This window comes from Trichinella spiralis (assembly GCF_000181795.1).
Source record: "Trichinella spiralis strain ISS 195 chromosome Unknown Scfld6, whole genome shotgun sequence".
NCBI lineage: Eukaryota > Metazoa > Nematoda > Enoplea > Trichinellida > Trichinellidae > Trichinella > Trichinella spiralis.
Genome location: NW_003526945.1, coordinates 1,445,403 through 1,466,294, shown reverse-complemented (window position 1 = coordinate 1,466,294; position 20,892 = coordinate 1,445,403). Strand labels below are relative to the sequence as shown.

The window sequence follows — 20,892 nt, the reverse complement described above, 5'->3', positions numbered from 1 at the left end:
CAAGAATGAATTATATCAAAACGGTGAAAATGTCGACTAAGCTGATCAAGCAACATTTTCTTAGATCGATGCTGCCGTAAATTGGACTTTCCCATAGGCAAGCTATTTTTTTTCTCGCTTAGTCTGCATTTTGTATATCCTTTCTTTAAATTTGCTGAAACGCTTATCCTTGTTGAAGTTATCGAACGACTTTTAAACGACGAATTTTCAACAAAATTTTCATTTTTCATTTCAATTCTTCACACGGGTAATATATACCACTATGTTGAACTTCTATATTAACAATATACGACGGAACTGAATAATAAGGCACCACTAAAATCAATTAAATACTATGTTTTTTCCAAAGATAAGAGCAAAAAAATGTTAGCTAAGCAAACGATGACATTCCGCAAACATTTCACTTTCCAATTTCGCAACTTGTTTTATCATGCAAACAGCAATCGGGAAATCTATTACTTGTAAACAAGACAAAATCTACGTCACTTATCAAGTCGTTAGCAAAAATTTAAATCTATCATAACATTACATCAGTGCTGATTCTCACACGAATACTTTCATCATATGATAAGTATACCTAAATTGAGATATTATGGAAACAACTATGTACGTGCAGCAATAAAGCAGCACTTAATCTGGAATAGATTTTAAGCACATTTTGCCTTTATAACTCAGTTAATGAGAATTCAAGTAAAATTTTTTAAGCATAATAAAATAAAAATAATTCTGATAATTTATAATAATTAGCATGATTATATTTTATAGCTGATCCTTGCATTTTCATTAATACTTAATTTTCACGCTTGTCGGAAATAAGAAATTTGTTTATCGAAAATATTTATCAACTTGCGTTTATATTAAAATAAATACAGATGTCAGAATCAAATTGATAACGAAAATTAAATGAAAATTCGTTTAAGATAGCATTAAATAATTTTAGTTCGTGAAACAAGAGCCATGTAGGCAAAAATTTCTTCTGATAAAAGTTGATTCATCAGTATGCAAAGAGGTAGAGATTAGTTTTGTTGAATTCTGAAATATACACAGAACTTTAACATTTGTCGTATTTTTATATACTCTTATCTGTCTTTTCCCTTTAAAGGCAGTACAATTATGTACTGTAAAGGGATTTTGTGAATAATGTAATACTTGAAAATCAATAAGATACCGTTCAGTTGACCAGTGTGTGATATGTAAATTAACGTGAAACTTATTTTAAATGCTTGCACTGGGTACCGATTTATTTATTCTTTACTGGAATTAGGCCAGCAGTTGGTGACGATGCACATCGCCCACAACATTGATCAACATTAGGTATGTGATTTGATGTTATTCAATAGACCGACAATCCATCCTGTTATATTTGAACACCGAAGTTCATTATTTTTAAATGCGTTTATTGCCAGTAGATTGTTATTATATGACGGTATCAACCTGCCAATATTAATGCAAGTTGCACATTTATAAAATCAAAACACTAGCTCACTTTAATTAGGCGGCTAAAGGAGTAATTTACACTAATCGCCCTGAAATATGTTTTAAAATGCAAAACTTTATTTCTTATGAATTTGAAAAGCGTATGAGAAGAAATAAGTGATCAGTCTTTCATTACGAAAGATCACTCAAATGAACACCCACGCCTTTCATTTTGAACAGTTTCGTTCTTCATAAAGTAGATTCATTGAATAATTTATTACTGTTTTAGACAAAAAGCAACACTGTCATCATTGGTGAAAATAATAAATTTGCAAACCAATTTTAATAAAACACAGATTTGTTAATGAAATGTGTTTTGCCAGAAAAACCTGATGAAAATCTGCTGTTCTAAGCAGTTTACTGTTTTAACCTTCTATTTAACAGCAGCTAACGGTTGTTGGTAAAAACTGACATTTAAACAAACATTTCAGTTAACTTCACGTAAAAGCTAATGTTTTTTCAAGTTGTATCAAAATTAACAGATAAGCGTTTTTTAAACAAAAAAATAATTTTAAATCATTTATTTTTGATTAGAAATGAATTTTTCGAGTGATGAATAATAGTATCTGGCATAAGCAAACATTATACTTAAGGAACCCAAACTTTGACAAACAGAACTAAAGTTTTGAGAGAACTTTCTGTACATTTACAGCGGTGCAAGGTTGCAATAAATCATGCTAGTTTGAAACTGAAAATTTTATAGCATTGACCGGAAAGATCTGTCAATCAGAAGTGCTAATGGATACGTTCTTTTCCTCAGTTCTGCGCAGGAATATGAGCTTATCAAGAATAAAGAGTGCTTTAGTCTTATACCAGCTGAAGAACAACTGGAGTTATTATTACAAGTTTCTATTATGAAATTGCTATTTCAGCAGCAGCATAAAGCAAGTTATTAATAGAAAACGTGTAAGCAAAAAACAAATTACGTTAACAGTTAAAAGTGAAAGTTAACACAGATGAAATTTGTTAAAAGCGTAAAATGCCCGAAAATAACTGTTAATAGCGAATTTATTCAGTTTGCAATGACGCATGCAGATAGATCGAGCAGCAATAAGCTGTTTTTATCGCCACCTATATTAAACAGATAAAAGATAGTTTGAAATTTTATGTGAATCTCTACGTTTCTGATTTTAACAATCAGAACTTTAAAAGCGTTAGTTATCAAACAAACTTGCATTTATTTAATTACAGTAGGAACGAAACTTTTGGATAATTTATACAGTAGTCAGTATATTTCTCACAACAAAATGTAGTAGCCTATATGATGTTTAATATTTTCGTTACAGTAAGATATCGTAAGTCAAGTCAAGGACAACATATTTTTTCAGTGGCTTAAAAGTAGCTTGCAGTGAGTTGAATATGTATTTTAATGCATGACAACGAAATTAGTTTCTGTTTACAAGGAAAGCAACACCTTCAGAAACCATTTATGACTACTATGCCTTGTATCTGTATGAAGTAACTATGTAGCACATAATAATATGATGAAAATGAAAAAGTACAATAAAACAAGTCTCGATGAAGCTTTAATGTAAAATCACGGAAAAATAAGTATCACAATAAAATGACCGAAATTACCATTCATATTACTAAATACACTTCCATTTAGGCAGAACAACGTATACACTTAAAATAATAATGAAAATAAAAAGAGAAATTTCAGATTTATGACGAGCGCATTTTATAAACTTGACATTGTAGCTTTGAAAGAAAACGACATTTCTAGCCAAAATTCAACGGACTCCACAGAACAGTTTTTACTCCAGCAGTAGCAATAACTGCATATGCGTGATTAAAACGAACACATCGAATAGCTTCTTCGTGAGCGTTTTTGGTTCCGACTGGTAAGCTAAAGCTTAACTGACCAGTATTACAGTTCCAACAATACAGCCATCCATGCAGTGATCCGCAGATAACAAAAGCTGAATCTGGAGTATAGGTCGCTTCAACACGTACTGGATTGAAGCCTTGCATAAATGGCTGAAGTGTGAACGTGAACATCAATCTGTACGTATAAGCATCAATCAGATAAAACATTCCACCATAAGCAGAAATGAGAATCGTTGATCCATCTGGAGAAAATTTCAGGTCATAAAATACCGTCGACCGATCTGAGTTGTACAATGAAAATTCAGCAAAAGCTCCTTTATCAAATTCTCGTCTATCATACAAAGCTATATCACCTGGACTACAAGCAATGGCGAAGTGCTCACCACCAGGATCATAACTTGATACAGGTATTCCGCATGTTTCTATGTAACCATGGCAGTTTGATGACCTGATATCCCATAAACGAATACTTTTGTCTTCAGAACAAGAAAGAAAAGTATTATCGTGTCCATTCATACATAAAGCGGTCACTTTTTTTGTATGACCCGTAAAATAACGAATATAGTTGTTTTCTTCAAGCGACAAATAACGTACACTATCATCTACTTTCGTCGAAGCATGAACTACAGCTGTACTGAGAGGAAAATAACGAACGTGATCAACGCCATATTTTTTACAACTCACTAATCCCTTTTTGATTCCTAAGCAACAGTCATATAAGTAGATGGAATCGTCGTCCGAACCCGTCGCCAGCACGGATCCATCTTGACTAAAATCTAAACTGTTCACAGGCAGTTGATTAAATGGAAATATCTTTCTTGGACTAAACTGACGAAACATGTTTTCGTCAACGTTAAGCATTATATATGGCGAACATTCTGCAAAAAAGGAAACAATGATTTAATAATATGGACTAAATAGCAAACCTTAATTAATAAGTGCTTTTCACAATATTTTAAATACATTCAATAACTTAAATAACAAATTATTCAGTTATTTTTAATTTAAAATCAATTTTGAAAAAAATAAAAAAACTGCCATAATTAATTATGCAATAAAAGAACGTGATTCATGTACGATAACAGTGATAAAGAAACGAAAAACTGAAATCGGTCACAATGTTGTCGATGTTTAGTTTTGTGCAGATAAGTTATTTCAACATAAATTTAAATTGCTTTCACTAAAATATCCGTTTTTACGTTCGTAGTGCATCATACCTAATTCGGTGGTACATACAGCATCGTTGTCGAAAGATAATATGTTGTAGTAGTCCATTATATGTTTCAATTTTTGACGTCCGTGATGTTTAAGCAAAAGGTGATACAATATGTTGCTTTATTAGGACATTTGAACAGACAGTAATAAATCATGAAAAACTTTAATACAAACAAATAAAACCTACTAAAACAATCAAACTATAATTAATAAGAATTTACAGTGCATTTGTAAAATGCAAGCTCTAAAAAATGGTAATTTAAAATTTGGTGGTTAAAATATAAAAAAGTTTCTCAATAAATAAATTGTTATTAATAAATAAATTTAAAGTAAAATTAAAGTTGCTATTTTCGTATTATTTTCCTGAAGTACGTATACTGTAAATAAGCGGACGGTGTAATGCAAAACATTTTTATGTAATTTTGAAATTAAACACTGAATTTTTCTAAGGTGTTTATAAAATTTATTAAAATATATATGACTTTTTCTTATTTTAGTTCATAATATTTTAGAATTTCATCGAAATGCTAAAAACAACAACAACAGTGTAAACATGAAAAGCACAAAGTTTACTGTAAAAATTCAGCTACGTTTACAAAATATATCAAAATGAATATATTACTTGGGTATTTGAATTGTCAAAGTAATATTTGAAATCTTTAAGAGCAAGTGAGTGTTTTGCATTACTTTTGCTATATTACCAATGGCTTGTTGAATGTTTAACAAGGTCAATTAAAATATTGTGTAATATATAAGATGATATGATGTGCGATAAGAAATATACGAATTTGTTGAACGTATGCAGTCTTCAAAAAACGGTTTTATACAATAACCGCTCAATTTTCATTGTTTTATCTAAATGGGATCCTGGTAAAAATACTATGATGATATATTGTTTTAATTTTTAACATTATTTTTTCGCTTTTATGAGAAACAGGTTTTTAGAAATTATGCAGAATAGTTTGAATACTCAGTTGAATAAAGTAGATAATCTAATAAAACTCTTATTACATGGTAACTCTTTTATTACATGGTAGTGTAAATTAAGCATTTAAAAATATTTTTTCATCTATCCGAAACCATACCGGAAGAAAGTGTTTGTTGAAAAGGAGATCGTTAAAATATTAATTTTTGTTGTTCAATCACCTTTACAATATTATCAGAAAAGTTTTTAGGATGTATTATAATTCTCTTCGTTTCATTTATCTTTTTCTGTAGTGATTTATAACTCCACTCTTGGGGAAACGAACAAATTCTGTTAAGAGCGCAGTGTGCTTTCAAATAAGTTTACTGGCATCTGCAGTTTCATTATTTGTTTATTTCATTAATTTTAGTAATGCATTTCATAAAAACTTATTTTCAGCTTATGTAAACTATATATGCTGTGCTTGATGGTGGATTAGTTTGCTGTAGTTTCTTCCATTTCACCCCACGGGTTTTAAAACAGTAGAATTTTGTAGAGGTTTTTTGAAACAGTCATTTAAACAGCATCACATATGCTTGCAGATTAAACCGATTTCACTGTTAAGTTTATTAGTACTAATTATACAGTAAGCGAACAAGATAGAGACAGTTAATACAAATAATAAAAGTTTACATTGGTAGCAAAGTTAATAAGTAAAAAACTAAATAGTTATTTGCTGTTATTTATACTTTTATAATTTAACCTCAATCGATATATTATCTTAATACAAATTTATACCATTTATTTATGTTGAACTTTTAATTGCTCGTCTTGACGATCAAAAAAATATTGAACATAATGAATTAAATAAGAAAATCACATTTTTTGCCAATTAAATTATGTATTATTATGTTCAGTATGATTTCTTATTTACATTTCAATTTTCCGTGTTAAAAAATTGAAATACAACAATTAAGAAAAGGCAGTTGTTGGACTGTATTTTTTGAAAATTCATGTATTAGGAATTTTTATTTAATTATTATTAACGACATATTTACGTATATTATTTTTTGAAATGAAAGTTAACATTTATTTCTGCACAACTTCCTAAGGTGTATTTTGTTTCATTCATACAGTATTTTTGTCGAGCTCATTTTATTAATAATCCTAATTAGCTTTTAAAATTTTTGATGTTACATTTCAAAGTATTTGTGAAAAAAAATATTAATTTTGCTTAATCTACGCTCAACCTGCATGTCATTTCTTCAGTACCTGTCATTTCGTTAGTTGAAATCATTCACGAATTTTTTAGTAGTTGTAATGGAGTTTTCGAATGTAAGTTATTAGAGCTTTAATTAATAATTTTTTGCTAGCTGTATTATTTATTTTATTGTAAAGATATTTATTCGTTTAAATGGTTTATTAATTTATTTTTATTAAGACGAAATGGAAACAGAACCCTCTATGCAGCTTGTGCCGAGTACTGAAAGCGCTGGGCATCTGCAGACCGTGTCGAGTTTGTTCAGAAGTGATTGTAAATCTGGAACTCACCAAACTTTTAGCAAGAACCTCTATTGAAGCTGCCGGTATGTATGAAGTTCGTAATTTTTCATAAAAAAAACTACTTACCATTTGACAAGATTCGAAAATATTAAAATATTATATTTAGTTATATGAGTTATTTTTAGCATGAAGTATTTTATATGACTTTCTTGATTTTGCAATACTGCAAACGTGTTGTTCCATATGATAAATTGAAGCCATATTTTTCTTCAGGGAACAATTCAGCCGAACCATCTGTACTTCCAGACGAAGCAAAGAATTTTAAAGATGGCCAACAAATGGCAGGCGATGAGGAGATAAATGATCGTCGTGAAGAAGGCAAAGCTTAGCAAACATTGTTTAATTTTTTATTTTCCTATCGTTGTATTGAAAATACGTGAAAATGTTTTACGGCTTTTTTCATGTGAATCACAATGCACAACTGTAAAATGTTATCAAAGGCTGTTTATTGTTAAACTTAAAGATTGATGATTTTTTCGATAAACAACTGTGAAAGTTCATTTTCTGGTTCCCTTTATGAGCAGTCATATTAATAAAACTCTTTCTTCTTTTTGATAAGTGCAGCTTGATTTCATTACATTTGTAGAGCTTGCAAAATTTGAAGTTTCTTAATTTCAATTTTGAAATACAATTTTTCAATTGTACTTATTTTAGGTTTGGAAGATGAAAAATTCTGTGCTCAAATTTATACGTATTATTATTATTATTTCATTTGATTCAAATTATACGATTCTTGTTAATGAAAGCTAACTTTTAAAAAAATATTTTGTTAGCATTTATGTGAATCATTAAGCATAATGGATTCTTATTAATTAAAAGATAATTCTATAAAGGATTTCGTAAAATAGCCAGGAGGCGTTGTTTGAATAGAGAATGAAGATTTTGTCATTTCCATTTTGAAAACTGAAAAATTTCCAATTTCTCTGCCAACAGTTTCTGTCATGACTTGTGAAAAGTATTCCTTATCGCAGTCTGTTGAACATTTTCACTATATTTTCATTGAATATTTCAATAAGCTGCCTGGATATTTTTGCAAAATGGTATACTTTGGCTACCTTTATCCATTTAATGAATTTACGGCTTGTTCATAAAGATGCTCAGCTTTGTATTTTGCTAAATAGTGTTGAATTTAATACAGTATTTTGTGTTTCTACATAAAGTTTATCAAAATGAAAAAGTAATGACATAAAAAACATACTATACTCCAATTTTTGCATTATTGTATAGATAAGTTTTTATTTTAAGCCTGACGATCAAATTCCCCACAGTATATCAAGAATCAGCGATTTTATATTTATCTTAATACATTTTAGCTAAACAATGTACATGGGTAAGTAAAACAATTTTTTCAAATGTTATTAATTTATTTTGTCATATTATGTCATTGTTTGGAATTTTGAAATTCACTGATGTTATGTATAATTATTATTCATTTATGCGTATGAATTGCTTTTCAGATTAAGTTCCTAGTTTTTTCTTCAGCTTTATTTTAGCATCTGTAATGTCATATTTTTAGTTTAAATGTAGTTAATTACTTTGTTTTATGATTTATGTAGTGTTATGACTTAGCGTGAAACAGATGTGCTGCAAGTTTGTCACTTGACCACGGTGTGCTTTGCGTGTTATCTGCCGAGCGCGTTTTGTGCATATTTTCAACGCCTGTTGCAGCAGTACACAAATCAGAATCAATTACTGCAACAAATTTTTTGTCTGGTGCAAAGCACAGTGGCGTATGTGTATACGTATATTTTTCTATAGTCGAATAACAACGAAATTTATGATAGGGGTAACGGATTGCATTGCATCTTTTTATACATGTATATGAAATATGATTCTTTGAAATTGCAAATTTGTTTGCAGGATGTATGTAGCCCATGGCTAGGCTAAAACTGACACTTTCATCAGTCATAACTTATTTGCTACAAATCATTAATTCTGCTCTTTTAAATTTTAAGATTTTCCCTAATTCTGGGACACATTTTCTCCGCGTTTTCTCACTGGTCGTTGAAAGCATTATCTAAATGGGCGTTTATGCCATAGTCAGATTGGTTTTTTTTGTCTAATTGTTCATTGACTCAAAATTTTTATATTTTGATTAGCTGAAATATTTTTTGTTTTATTGATTCAAATATTTCCATTACGATTTTCGTAAATTTAGTAGTAGAATTTTTAATATTTTATTATGAATATTACACTTTATAAAGTTCTATCATTCATATAAATACTATTTTTTAACATAGTATCTCTTGTAAATTTTATACTTTTTGATAAGTATTTTCAAAAACAATTTCTTTTATTAATCTGTATTTCATTGTGCCGCAGTGAATTTATCTTAAATTTTATAGCAATCACCCAGCAAAAAACAACAAAATAAGTAAAATGGTGATTTTATTTTTCATTATTTAGTAATGACAACAAATGAGATGGCGCCTGAACGTCAAATGTGTTTTTGTAGGGTACAGTAGAAGGAAGAAGGAAGTAGTTTTTATGCGAGTGTGGTGTGGTGAATAAAGTGTGCGAGTGGCGTCAGTGGACATTGTATATATATATATTCTGATTTGCTGTTAAATATGATACTCTTTTCGTGTATAATGGACAAAGCAATGGACAGCGCTACAACTAGCGATTGCGGCAGAATTTCCGAGAATCCACGTTGGATAGTGCGGACGGATGCGCTTACGCGGTCTTCTGATGTCGAACGTCGCTTCATCCGCATGGAAAGGTATTACGTTTAATTTTATAGTAATCACTCAGCAAAAAACAACAAAATAACAAGTAAAATAGTGATTTTTATTTTTCATTATTTAATAATAACAATAAATGAGATGGTGCCTGAACGTCAAATGTGTTTTTGTAGGGTACAGTAGAAGGAAGAAGGAAGTAGTGTTTGTGCGACTGTGGTGTGGTGAATAAAGCGTGCGAGTGGCGTCAGTGGACATTGTATATATATATATATTCTGATTTGCTGAAATATAATACTCTTGTCGTGTATAATGGACAAAGCAATGGACAACGCTACGATTAGTGATTGCGGCAGAATTTCCGAGAATCCACGTTGGATAATGCGGAAGGAAGCGCATACGCGGTCTTCTGATGTCGAACGTCGCTTCATCCGCATGGAAAGGTACTTTTGAGCGACAAACGTTCCTGAAAATCGTAGAGCTGCTATGTTGCGGTAACCCGTGGTCGAAACCATGGGGGACGTCTCATCGGCGATGGAAGTGGAAGAGACCGACGACTGTGATATGTTGAAGTCGACACTGTTTAGTGTTTTTGGTGTGAATTCAAATTGCAGCACGTGATTTATTCACGTCACAGCAATTCACGGCCTCTAACGCAAACGCGTCAGATGGTGGAAGGCAGGTTATAATAAGACCATTGTTGAATTTGTTGCCGGAGAAAGAAAATCTAGGCGACTGATGCCATGAAGAGTAACAACATGGTCTTTGTTATACCGGGCCGTGTTCCGACGACCGTGCGAAGTACCCGGGAAGAAGGAAAGGAATACTGTTTGAATTGTGCTTTGTCGACGTCCGATTTGAAGAAAGATGAATGTCCAGTTTGCTACTGAATTTGCTCGAAAAGCAAAGTTGTTATGGTTTTATCAATTTGAGAGTGAAGAACAGAATATCATGTTCTGATTTGGAGAAAGAATTTATTAACCGGCGACAGCGGGAAACGAGAGTGTCGAAGAGTAAGCCCGCCATATTCGACGAATTTCTGCTTCGAAGCAGAATCCATCTGGTCATGATTACGTATACAATATTACGAAACATGCCAGATAGCTTCAAGAAGGTGATTCAAATTGCAGCACGCTAGGAGGTCGTGATAAATCAATTCACGGCTTCTAACGCAAGCGCGTCAGATGGTGGAAGGCAGGTTATAACAAGACTATTGTTGAATTTGTTGCCGGAGAAAGAAAATCTAGGCGACTGATGCCATGAAGAGTAACAGCATGGTCTTTGTTATACCGGGCCGTGTTCCGACGACCGTGCGAAGTACCCGGGAAGAAGGAAAGGGATACTGTTTGAATTGTGCTTTGTCAACGTCCGATTTGAAGAAAGATGAATGTCCAGTTTGCTACTGAATTTGCTCGAAAAGCAAAGTTGTTATGGTTTTATCAATTTGAGAGTGAAGAACAGAATATCATGATCTGATTTGGAGAAAGAATTTATTAACCGGCGACAGCGGGAAAACGAAAGTGTCAAAGAGTAAGCCGGCTATATTCGACGTATTTCTGCTTCGAAGCAGAATCCATCTGGTCATGATTACGTATACAATATTACGAAACATGCCAGATAGCTTCAAGAAGGCGATTCAAATTGCAGCACGTGAGGAGTTCATGATAAGTGAAGTCACCGCCTCTAACGCAGGCTCGTCAGCCATCACGGCTCCGCCATCTCCAGGAAAGAATCCTTGGATGACAGTGCGAAAAACTTCACAAACAGCCAAGGGACGACATAGTCAAGCTAGCGATGAAAGTAAAAGCGCTGCTAGCAGGAGAAATCGACGCCATCGGCAACGCAGCACGTGTTGGACGTGCACGCAAGTGGGCCACTTTAGACGGGACTGCCATTCACAGGATGGGCGTCAATGCAAAAAAACTCAGAAGGGTAAGTAATACAAGCCATAATATCTCAATCATTGTTGTTCGGTCAACGAATTTTTCATATCCCAAATTACCATACCCATACCCCAATAAATTAATTGTTAATAATATGGGACACACGCTATACTTTCAGCACCTACTTTTGAACATCTCCAATAATTTTTCTTCTTTCTATTATGTTTCAGTTTGTACACCTTCATAAACGAGATACACCACCTCAAGCATTCGGTGCAGGATGCAAGACAGAAAAGTCAGGCAAAGCGGCATTTGCGAACAAAATGGAAAATGATTCAAATCGACAAATCAAGAATCGCTTCAATGCTCAAATTTCAAGCCGCTCCCACAGTCTGAATTGACTTTTTTGGCTTGTGAGAGAACTCGTCAGCATTTAGCAACAAGCTGGCAGAAACCACCGTTGCCCAAATAACGAACAGAACAGAAAAAGATTCAAAGTGTCAAATCAAGAATCGCTTCAGTAGTCAAATTTTAAGCCGCTCCCACGATTATTGGTCCACGCCACTTTTACAAGACGCAACTCAGAAGTCTCAGCCGTTGCGAGAATAACCAGCAGAACAGAAAAAAAGATTTGTTCTACACGGGCGTTGCTTCAAATTTCAAATGTTAAGATGCTCTCACGGTTTTTAATTGAATTTTTTGCTTGTTCAAACTGGTTGGCTCGAAGCGGCTAGCCTATTCTTGAATGACATGTGTATAATCATATCACTTGACTTTTGTTGAATAAATAATTGCAGTGATATATCTTATGAGAGAACTGTGCCGGGATTTCATTTGAAAATGCAGAAACGCTGTTCTAACAAGAAGCAACAGAACACAGCTCAATCCCAAGCGCTGCTAAGAATTACAAATGTTGAATTTTTTGTTATCATTGAAACAGTTCAAAATGTGACAAGTTAAAAAGTTGCATTTATTTATTATACACAAATGATAAAAAGTAATGGAAACTGAATTGCTTGTTAGCATTCGTCAAAGTCTGCTGTAAAAAATGTTTACTGAAGCACACAACAAAGCTAGCTGTTACTGTGAACAATTAAAATGCAACAGTTTGTTTCAACATTTACAAATGGAAATAGCTGCTTTTGATAAAATTGTATCAAAACTTTTGGATGATTCCAACGAAGAAAGAAAGAAATGGACGGTGCCAAGTGGAAAGACGAGGCATGACATTTTCACACTTTAGCATGGACACCATTTATGAATAAATTAAAACTGTTGGCACCACATTGCTGATTTTTCAGACAAATCCTCAATTTTCCGACAACTTACCCAGAAAGGCTGCGAAAATGTATATGCGTTTAGCAATTACTGCTTGCGGCTGTTGCACTGCAGCAGTACGGTCCAAAAATTGCTAATGCAGAATTTGTGATGTGCCAGCGATCACGCATAACTTGATCACTTCCACATGTGTAATGCTATCATAAGATTTGTTCTTTTGCTAGCTTGTTCAACTGTTCTTATTGTCTGTGTAATAAAATTGGCCAGCAGAAAAGTAATAAACAAGCAGCCATTCAAACATAACATTACTTATATGCCAATCTGCTTTCAACTGTCTTTCAAATGTTGTGCCATTCAAAAAAGTAATATCGTTTATTCGTGACCGAAATGCGCACATATAAATTATACTTGAAAATCAGCTAATAACAGAAGCAGTAGCAAATGAAAAAGTGCACGCAGAATTCAATGAAGTTTATCATTATTGAAGTTATTTATTTGACAAAAGTCAACAGATATGATTATTTGGATGACACTGAAGAATAAGCTAGCCGCTTCGAGCTAGCTAATTCCTTGCAGCATTAATGTACATAACGCCTGGGCCGATTTAATGCGGCCTTCTGAGTGGTGGTTTTGTATTATATTGCATTGTTCTGTTTTTCTCATTTCTCGTCGTTTTCACGTTACTAATCTTGTTTACTGATGTGTGTTGTCATTGTTGTTGGCTGTTTTTTTACTGTTGTTGCTGTTTAATAATGAAAAAATCAATGTTTTACTTATTTTTTGTTGTGTTTGCTCACCTATTACTATCACATTTAACATAACTTCACTGTGGTACAATAAAATATAAAATAATAGAAGAAATACTTTTCATTACAAAGTATAAAATTCTCAATAAATAATATGTGAAAAAAACAAAGTGTGATAAATATAGATTTAATGGAATATATAAAAATTTCACTACTAAAGTTGTGAAAATAGTAAAAGGAAATATTTGGACCAATGAAATAAAAAATAATGCAACTAATCAAAATGGAAAATTTTGTTCCAATCAACAATTAGACAAGAAAAACCAAAAAGACAACGGCATGATCATCCAATAAGATACTGCAATAGACGACCAATAAGACAACGTAGCGAAAATTTATTCCAACTTTGACCATTCCTAAAAAAATGGCATGTTGTAATAAATTTTCAACGACCGTTTATTTGAATTTATTGATATGCAATGTTATGGACTGTAAGCGATAAAATCAACATGAGACATCAGTTGAAAAGGTGAAGATGTGTTGCTTCAAATTCATTTAACCTGTAACCGACAGTGTGTACCAAAATGCAGACACACAGCTCGGTGCTACAGGGTAACTGAACGTGAACATTGGATTCTCTTTGTGTCGAATATAAACAATATATTCGGATACGGAAGCAGTTTTGTCTGTTGTTAATTATGCAAAATAATACATGGGTGGAATGGAATGGAATTGAAAAGCAGCATTTTGCAGAAGTGAAGGAGATTGAGACGCAGCACGGCTCAAGGAAACCCGGCTATTACTTGTTCACAGCGCTGGTAAACAGAAATAAATTGCTATACAGATGACTAGCACGCCATCTTTATTGGTGCTTTAAGAGCGTTGATTGGTGGAGTGGGTTGAATAACAAATTGAAGACGTCATAAATTCAGGACGCATGACCATCATGTTGGCCATTACGTGAGATCTATTGGCCGTTACAAATTTAACTGTTGCCATAAAAAAATGGCTTTTGAAAACTGCCGGCAAATAGGTCAGCTAGTTTCTGTTTACAAGTAAAAATCTTCTACTTTTCTCTTTAAATATGACTTTTTTTTATAATTTTTATTCTATTATATTTTTTTCATTCTATCACAATGCACATTTGATTACCTCTTCTTCTACTTCTTCCTCTTCCTCCTTTTTTGTCTCAAATGTCACATTGCTACTTTGATTTATCTTTTCTTGTTTTCAAGAAAATCATTAATTTCATTTGCAGAGAAGCGTTGGTATAATAATAATAATAATATTTTTATTTTTATTATTAAATGGAATGTAGTTCATGTAAAACTACAACCCATTCCATTTTGGCTTTTGTCCTTTATTGATTACTCGGCAGGATATTTTTCACTTAATTATTCTTGCCAAAAAATTATTTTTTTTCAACTTTGATGAGTTCAATTTGTAATATCATTTTTTGTGTGAATGAATTATTAAAATAATTGAAGTAAAATCCATTAAGCATATTTATAAAAGATCATTTACAATAGTTTAATATGTATTTTTGTTTTTGATCTTCAAAAATATTATTAAAACCGATGTAGAACAGCGGCAGTAAAATTAATTTCAATTTAATGTTTCGATGAGAGCAAGTTTTTATTCTTTTTCAAGCATCAAACTGCATTTTACAACTTGCACGTCAAAGCTTGTGCTTCTCGCGGCATCTTTCCAGAAGCATGTATAAAAATTTACGTGTTATTTATTGTTTCAAACTTGAAAACATTTCAGAAAAAAAACGAATAAGAAGTAGATAAAGCCAAACTGATAAATTTGTTTGTATCGAACATTTACTTTTTATATCTGATTGTCATGCTAAAACGATACGCTATGACGTCAGGTCTTTATCAGTGATTTTTTCATTTCACTTTTTGACAAATGCATTTTAACGGCTTGTTTTTCTGCTATTTTGCATAGTATTTTATGCTCAACTGTAGTTGCGTTATGTTTCATAAGCAGAAAACAAAAATTGACAGATTTTGCCTTCTCAGCAGTATTAACTGATTTTCCATTTGTACAAGTTTTACAATTTCGTTGCTCAGCAGAAAAACTGAAGTTGTTTTTGTTGCATTCTTTCAGTAAAATGCTGTTTCAAGTGAAACATAAAAACTTTTCTATTATCAAAATCATAAAAAAGTGCCAAGTGATAACGTTTTCAAGTAGTAGTAAAAACTCATTCAAAATAGTGGTACAGAAAAAGTAAAATGTAACATGTCTCGATGTTTCAATTGTAAATGCATTGAGCGCAAAATTATGAAAATTATCATCGTTACATTATTATTCGTATGTGTAATTTACAAATTATAATTTCATAAAACTAAATTGAATTGCATCAAATTAACCACCAATACTGTTCAAAGATTTTGCATAAAACATAATAGTTGTCAACTCCCTTAATTATATTGAATTCAGAAAGCAATGTATTTAAAATTATTCATTTCATGCAGTTTTCAATATTGCTATCCTTAATTATTACAGCACCAAAAATTAATACCGTACTGTCATTCTACAGTAATACATTCTTACCTACCGTTCTTAATAGTATTTTAAGTAATGGTAATAATAATAATAATAATAATTTATTCACAACAATAACAATTTTTACATGAAATTTAATTGAAAGACGCGGAAATATATAAACAACATTATTTGCATTTAGCACATCAATTTTTAAACCTTGCATTTCTCATAGAAACTAATAGTAAGAAGAATCACCTGAGAAAGTTGACCTTCAACATGTTTTGGCGGTGTAGGCATGACGTACTAGCTGCTTGATGTGCATTTCGTATTTAGAATGCTTTTTTTTAATGTAACAGAAAATCTTTATCTATACGTTTGTCGTTTGATGCTAAGCACATATCTTGCAATGAAAGTGAGGTTTATACGTGAAACATTTTTTAAACTACATGATCTATGTTTTAGTTGAAAATTTCAAGATATGCTTGCTCTTCTGACTGAGATTTACAATTACATATTCCACAAAGATCAATACTTTATTTTGATTATGGGATTGGATAATGCTGGTAAAACTGTAAGCACTTTTTTGTAATAACTTTGTTTTTAGTATCTATTTTAGTGTTATTAAATTTTCAGAATTGCGCTAACTGATGTTTTTACAGCAGAGTGCTTAGATGTTACGTTTCTTTATATGATTTTTGTATTAATAGCTTTTGTTAAACTTATTTATAAGCAGAACATCAGTTTTGTCTTTTATAATTGATTTATTTCAGAGATAAAATGTCTTTCTTTCAGACTTTTCTTGAATCAGCGAAAGCGAAATTGAATAAGCAGTACAAAGCTATGAAGCCTGAAGCAATTACTACTACTGTTGGCTTAAATAGTGATTTACATTTGTAAAACTATTCTTTTGTTAGTACTCTGTATTTTATAGTTGGAAAGGTTGTTTTTGATGGTGTGGAGTTGAATTTTTGGGACTTGGGAGGGCAGAAAGAGTTGCAGTCACTTTGGGATAAGGTAAGTTCAATATGATGCAATTTCATATTCTCTTTTTTAATGTTTTTTATAGTATTTTGCAGAAGCACATGGAGTTATTTATATTATTGATTCTTCAGACCAGAGTCGCATAGAAGAATCACTAGACGCATTTGGTATGGAAATTAAAAAAGCATCAACCATAATGTACATTCATTTTTAAATTATTAAGAAAAAGCTTTGAAAAATAAAACATTAAATGGTGTTCCAGTTGTTATTGTGTGCAACAAGCAAGACATTAAGGTATATATTTTAGCGTTTTATTATTTATTCATATTATTATCCACAACTGGTTTAGGAATGCATGTCGGTATCTGACGTGAAAATGGCACTTCGTGAGATAATTAAAAAATTAGGAACACGCGATTGCTCACTTTTTCCTGTTTCTGCGTTGCATGGGTAATTTTAAATACGAAATTTTCTCCTTAATTGAAGCAGATTATTTTTTGTATTTAGAAACAACGTTTTAGCAAGTATTTCGTGGTTAGTGAAAGCAATAAAGAAAAATTCAGATTATCGACCACCTTCTTGAAGCTTCAAGTTAAGTTGCATTTCAATTTTTTAATGCAACATACTGGATAATATCTGCTTCAAAATGTTCAGTTGGTTGTTTAAAGCAACTGTCAATATGCTGACAAATAAAGTGTATAATATTGTCTCTCTTTTGAAACAAAAAACTTTAATTTTACAACTTTTTCACTATAGAAATTGAAATTACTTTCATTTTTTAGTTTCTGCTTCTGTAATCCAAAGCCCAATACATCCATTGAATGTATTGTGAAACGAAACTTCTGCGGAACGCACATTTCGATTTGCAATGCACAGTGTATTTGCTTATATGAAGCAAGCATCAATGTTTTACGAAAAAGCACATTAAATTTTTGCTTCAATGCTACATCAATTGCACAGTGATTAACAGTGAATCAATATTTATTCAAGAATTCGAATCACATTTTTTGTTTCATGAGCTGTTTTCACGGCCACGGCATGGACATAAGTAAACAACTAAAAGGTAAAAGAAATACAACTAATGTTTCAGGATGTTTTTTTTTGCTTTAAGATGCTTGCAAAGTTTCATTTCGAACTGCTGCTTCATACGATGGTGGTGGAGTTTCTGGATATTCAGGCATTACTGGAATATAAGTGTCGGAACTTGTAGAAGGCAGTGGAATAGCATTTTCTTCCCTGTCGAAAGTGAACCTCTTATTTGAGTACAATGGCCGTCTTTCATAAGCTGTTGGCACTGATTGAGCTGAATAAACAGATAATGGATGTGACTGACTATGACATGACTGATTTCGACAGCAATCGCTGAATGTTGTTATATCCGACAAACTGCAAAACCAATTTTGCAACCGACATGCGATACATACAAACGCTATTACAGTGATAAACAAACCCAAACAGCTGAATAAAATTATCCATGGACTACTGTAATACTGACAGAATTGGCCGTTATACCAATCTGGTAAGCAATCGCATCCACCTTGACCATTATCCTTTCCACCATTTTCACATAAGATAGTTTCACAATGCCTTCCGCGGTAATGATATTCATCAGGGCACAGGCAGGATTTGTTTTCCGGTGAAATTACTGTTCCACCATAAAGACACTGTATATACTGACATTCTGGTCCGGTATAATATTTTTGACATCTGCATTCGCCTTTGTTGTTCTTTTCTCCACCGTTCAGACACGTAACATTTCGCCATTTAAATAACTGAAGAATTTTTTCCACCGTTTTCGCCATGTATCTAAGAAAAATTAAGTAACACTGCTTTAAAAACAGAATACGCAAATAACATAATTAAGTACATAAACTGATAAAATAAAACTTGATCATCATTTAAATACTAAATTTTTACTGTAATAAAAGCTGAAAAACGAAATTTCAATTAATTAGCATCCTAGGTAATGATTAAATAATCCATGAATTCCAATAAAAAGCTATAATTTAAAAATATTATAAATTAATAATTTACGTATATGCCAATATTAATAAATGGCACACCAGAAACTGCAATGTGTAATGTAAACAAGTATCTATAACCTTTTAGTACATTCACATACAATGAATGACAAAAAAACAGTGCTGCTAATGAAGTATTCACGCAACGTTCACATAAGATGACCAAAGTGAATATACAATTTACTACACAACCCAAAAATGTCATTCAATTTACGATACAAATAGCACTGCTGACGAAGCTGAACAAGTTACTGCTTTCATTTATGAAAACAAGCTGAGTGTTTACAGAAATAAAACTATGTAGTCAAAAACTCGTCTTAGTAATGTGCAAATTTTTGCAACAGTTAATTTATACTTTAAGAACGCAATAAAAATAAAATGTTACAACTCTTTTAAATACCTCGTTCAGTGTAAATTCAGCTGCACTATAATTAATGCATCAAAATAAGTAGAAATTACAAAATTAAATTATTTATCCTGCGATGGAATCGATTAAGATTTTTAAGAAGTTTGCAAAACTGCAATCATTATAATACTTACTGCTGCTAAATAAAAAACCTATTCTAAATCAGTGAGCAATATCGCTATGTTAAGAACAAAAAACTAATGTCCATTGATTCAAGCTTGCCCATCAACTTTCTCGAAGCTAATAAGTGCATACTATATTCATTACAGTATAGTTTTATAATAATCATGACACACGAAGTTTAAAATATATTATTATAAATTATCTGTAAATTATAAATTTTAAAATGTGGAAATCAAATCCATTCAAATTGAATTTCATCGAAATCTCTAATAATCTTGAAGCATTTTCAAATTACTTTGTTTGCTCAAATACATTTTTAGCACAGCTTGTCGTGGGACTAAAGCGATGCATGAGAAGTAAGGCAATTTTAGTTATTAAATCAAATTCATTTTTATATTATGAAACACATGCTTATTGAAGTAGATGTTGTTAATAAAGTAATGTATGCACTGATAAATGAAATTGAATGTTAATTTAGACGAAAAAAATTTCGATGCGCATCGATATTACATGCACATATGGTATTGTTAATTGAATAATTAAGCTGGTGCAATATGATCTTTAGCAGTTATTATAAATAACATTTATATCCATATAATGAAGTAGATAAACATAAAGCAGTGTAGCAATTTTCGTAATTTTCTTTTGTAATAGAATTTTTATGATATAACTGCTAAATACTTGCATTAGTATGGCACAATTTGCTGAATTGCCTTTGCATATCTGGAAGAAATACGCTTTATTTAAATACGTTGAATCAATTGCCTTTCAAAAACGTGTTGAAATACTATTCTTTTTACAAGATAATAATATTTCTGAATATAACTAAGATGGAAGAGCTTAACCTTCACGCTATCAAATAGAATAATACGCCTTGTTATTGTTATTTCAGTTCGTTAAATAATTAATTATTTCATTATAACTTAATTTCACTATTACTTTCCTAAAAAAGTAAAAGCATGACAAAATAACGTCTAGTGATTTCACTTCCAACTAAACAATGAGAAAATGGAACTAAAGACGAAAGAAATTTAAATTGCATAATAATTCTTTCGATACGGAAGTAAAATTGAATATGTTCTTCTTCAGTCCTTGGATGTGCATTCACCATAAAGACCCACTGAACGACAGCTAGGATAATTATCGCTACGTCGTGTGGTCACGGTTAATAGACCGATCAAGTGCTACAGTATTCTCATGAGTTAGTATAACCTAATTTTGTTATCTTACTGTAGGTAAACAGGCGTAAACAACGATTCCGCTAACGGGATTGCCGTTCGCGCCTTTAT

The 20,892-nt window shown here is 31.8% G+C and overlaps 7 protein-coding genes across 7 annotated transcripts; 5 read left to right on the top strand and 2 right to left on the bottom strand.

The window, feature by feature from the left end:
• Positions 1-3,198: 3,198 nt before the first annotated feature.
• On the bottom strand, positions 3,199-4,581 carry Tsp_08028 (WD repeat-containing protein 82). Its single transcript, XM_003373382.1, has 2 exons — positions 4,506-4,581; positions 3,199-4,184 (listed from the first exon to the last, which is right to left on the bottom strand). The coding sequence occupies exons 1-2, from the start codon at positions 4,579-4,581 to the stop codon at positions 3,199-3,201; spliced, it is 1,062 nt and encodes a 353-aa protein (XP_003373430.1).
• A 175-nt stretch (positions 4,582-4,756) lies between these two features.
• Tsp_08027 (conserved hypothetical protein) lies at positions 4,757-7,317 on the top strand. Its single transcript, XM_003373381.1, has 5 exons — positions 4,757-4,775; positions 5,034-5,111; positions 5,278-5,339; positions 6,867-7,011; positions 7,202-7,317. Exons 1-5 carry the CDS (start codon positions 4,757-4,759, stop codon positions 7,315-7,317), a joined length of 420 nt encoding a protein of 139 aa, XP_003373429.1.
• A 53-nt stretch (positions 7,318-7,370) lies between these two features.
• Tsp_08026 (conserved hypothetical protein) lies at positions 7,371-9,009 on the top strand. The gene is made up of 5 exons (XM_003373380.1): positions 7,371-7,411; positions 8,234-8,255; positions 8,302-8,318; positions 8,568-8,730; positions 8,944-9,009. Exons 1-5 carry the CDS (start codon positions 7,371-7,373, stop codon positions 9,007-9,009), a joined length of 309 nt encoding a protein of 102 aa, XP_003373428.1.
• A 1,173-nt stretch (positions 9,010-10,182) lies between these two features.
• Tsp_08025 (hypothetical protein) lies at positions 10,183-10,559 on the top strand. The gene is given in 3 exon segments (XM_003373379.1): positions 10,183-10,264; positions 10,284-10,351; positions 10,401-10,559. 3 exon segments carry the CDS (start codon positions 10,183-10,185, stop codon positions 10,557-10,559), a joined length of 309 nt encoding a protein of 102 aa, XP_003373427.1.
• Positions 10,560-11,052: 493 nt separating this feature from the next.
• Tsp_08024 (hypothetical protein) lies at positions 11,053-12,161 on the top strand. Its single transcript, XM_003373378.1, has 5 exons — positions 11,053-11,093; positions 11,126-11,319; positions 11,477-11,601; positions 11,783-11,942; positions 11,971-12,161. The coding sequence occupies exons 1-5, from the start codon at positions 11,053-11,055 to the stop codon at positions 12,159-12,161; spliced, it is 711 nt and encodes a 236-aa protein (XP_003373426.1).
• Positions 12,162-16,296: 4,135 nt separating this feature from the next.
• Positions 16,297-17,936, top strand: Tsp_08023 (GTP-binding ADP-ribosylation factor). The gene is made up of 9 exons (XM_003373377.1): positions 16,297-16,484; positions 16,535-16,643; positions 16,865-16,952; positions 17,004-17,086; positions 17,139-17,220; positions 17,277-17,347; positions 17,403-17,503; positions 17,561-17,749; positions 17,836-17,936. Exons 2-8 carry the CDS (start codon positions 16,551-16,553, stop codon positions 17,634-17,636), a joined length of 594 nt encoding a protein of 197 aa, XP_003373425.1. The 5' UTR covers positions 16,297-16,484; positions 16,535-16,550; the 3' UTR covers positions 17,637-17,749; positions 17,836-17,936.
• Positions 17,937-18,159: 223 nt separating this feature from the next.
• Tsp_08022 (conserved hypothetical protein) lies at positions 18,160-18,855 on the bottom strand. Its single transcript, XM_003373376.1, has one exon. The coding sequence runs from the start codon at positions 18,853-18,855 to the stop codon at positions 18,160-18,162; it is 696 nt and encodes a 231-aa protein (XP_003373424.1).
• Between the last annotated feature and the right edge of the window lie 2,037 nt (positions 18,856-20,892).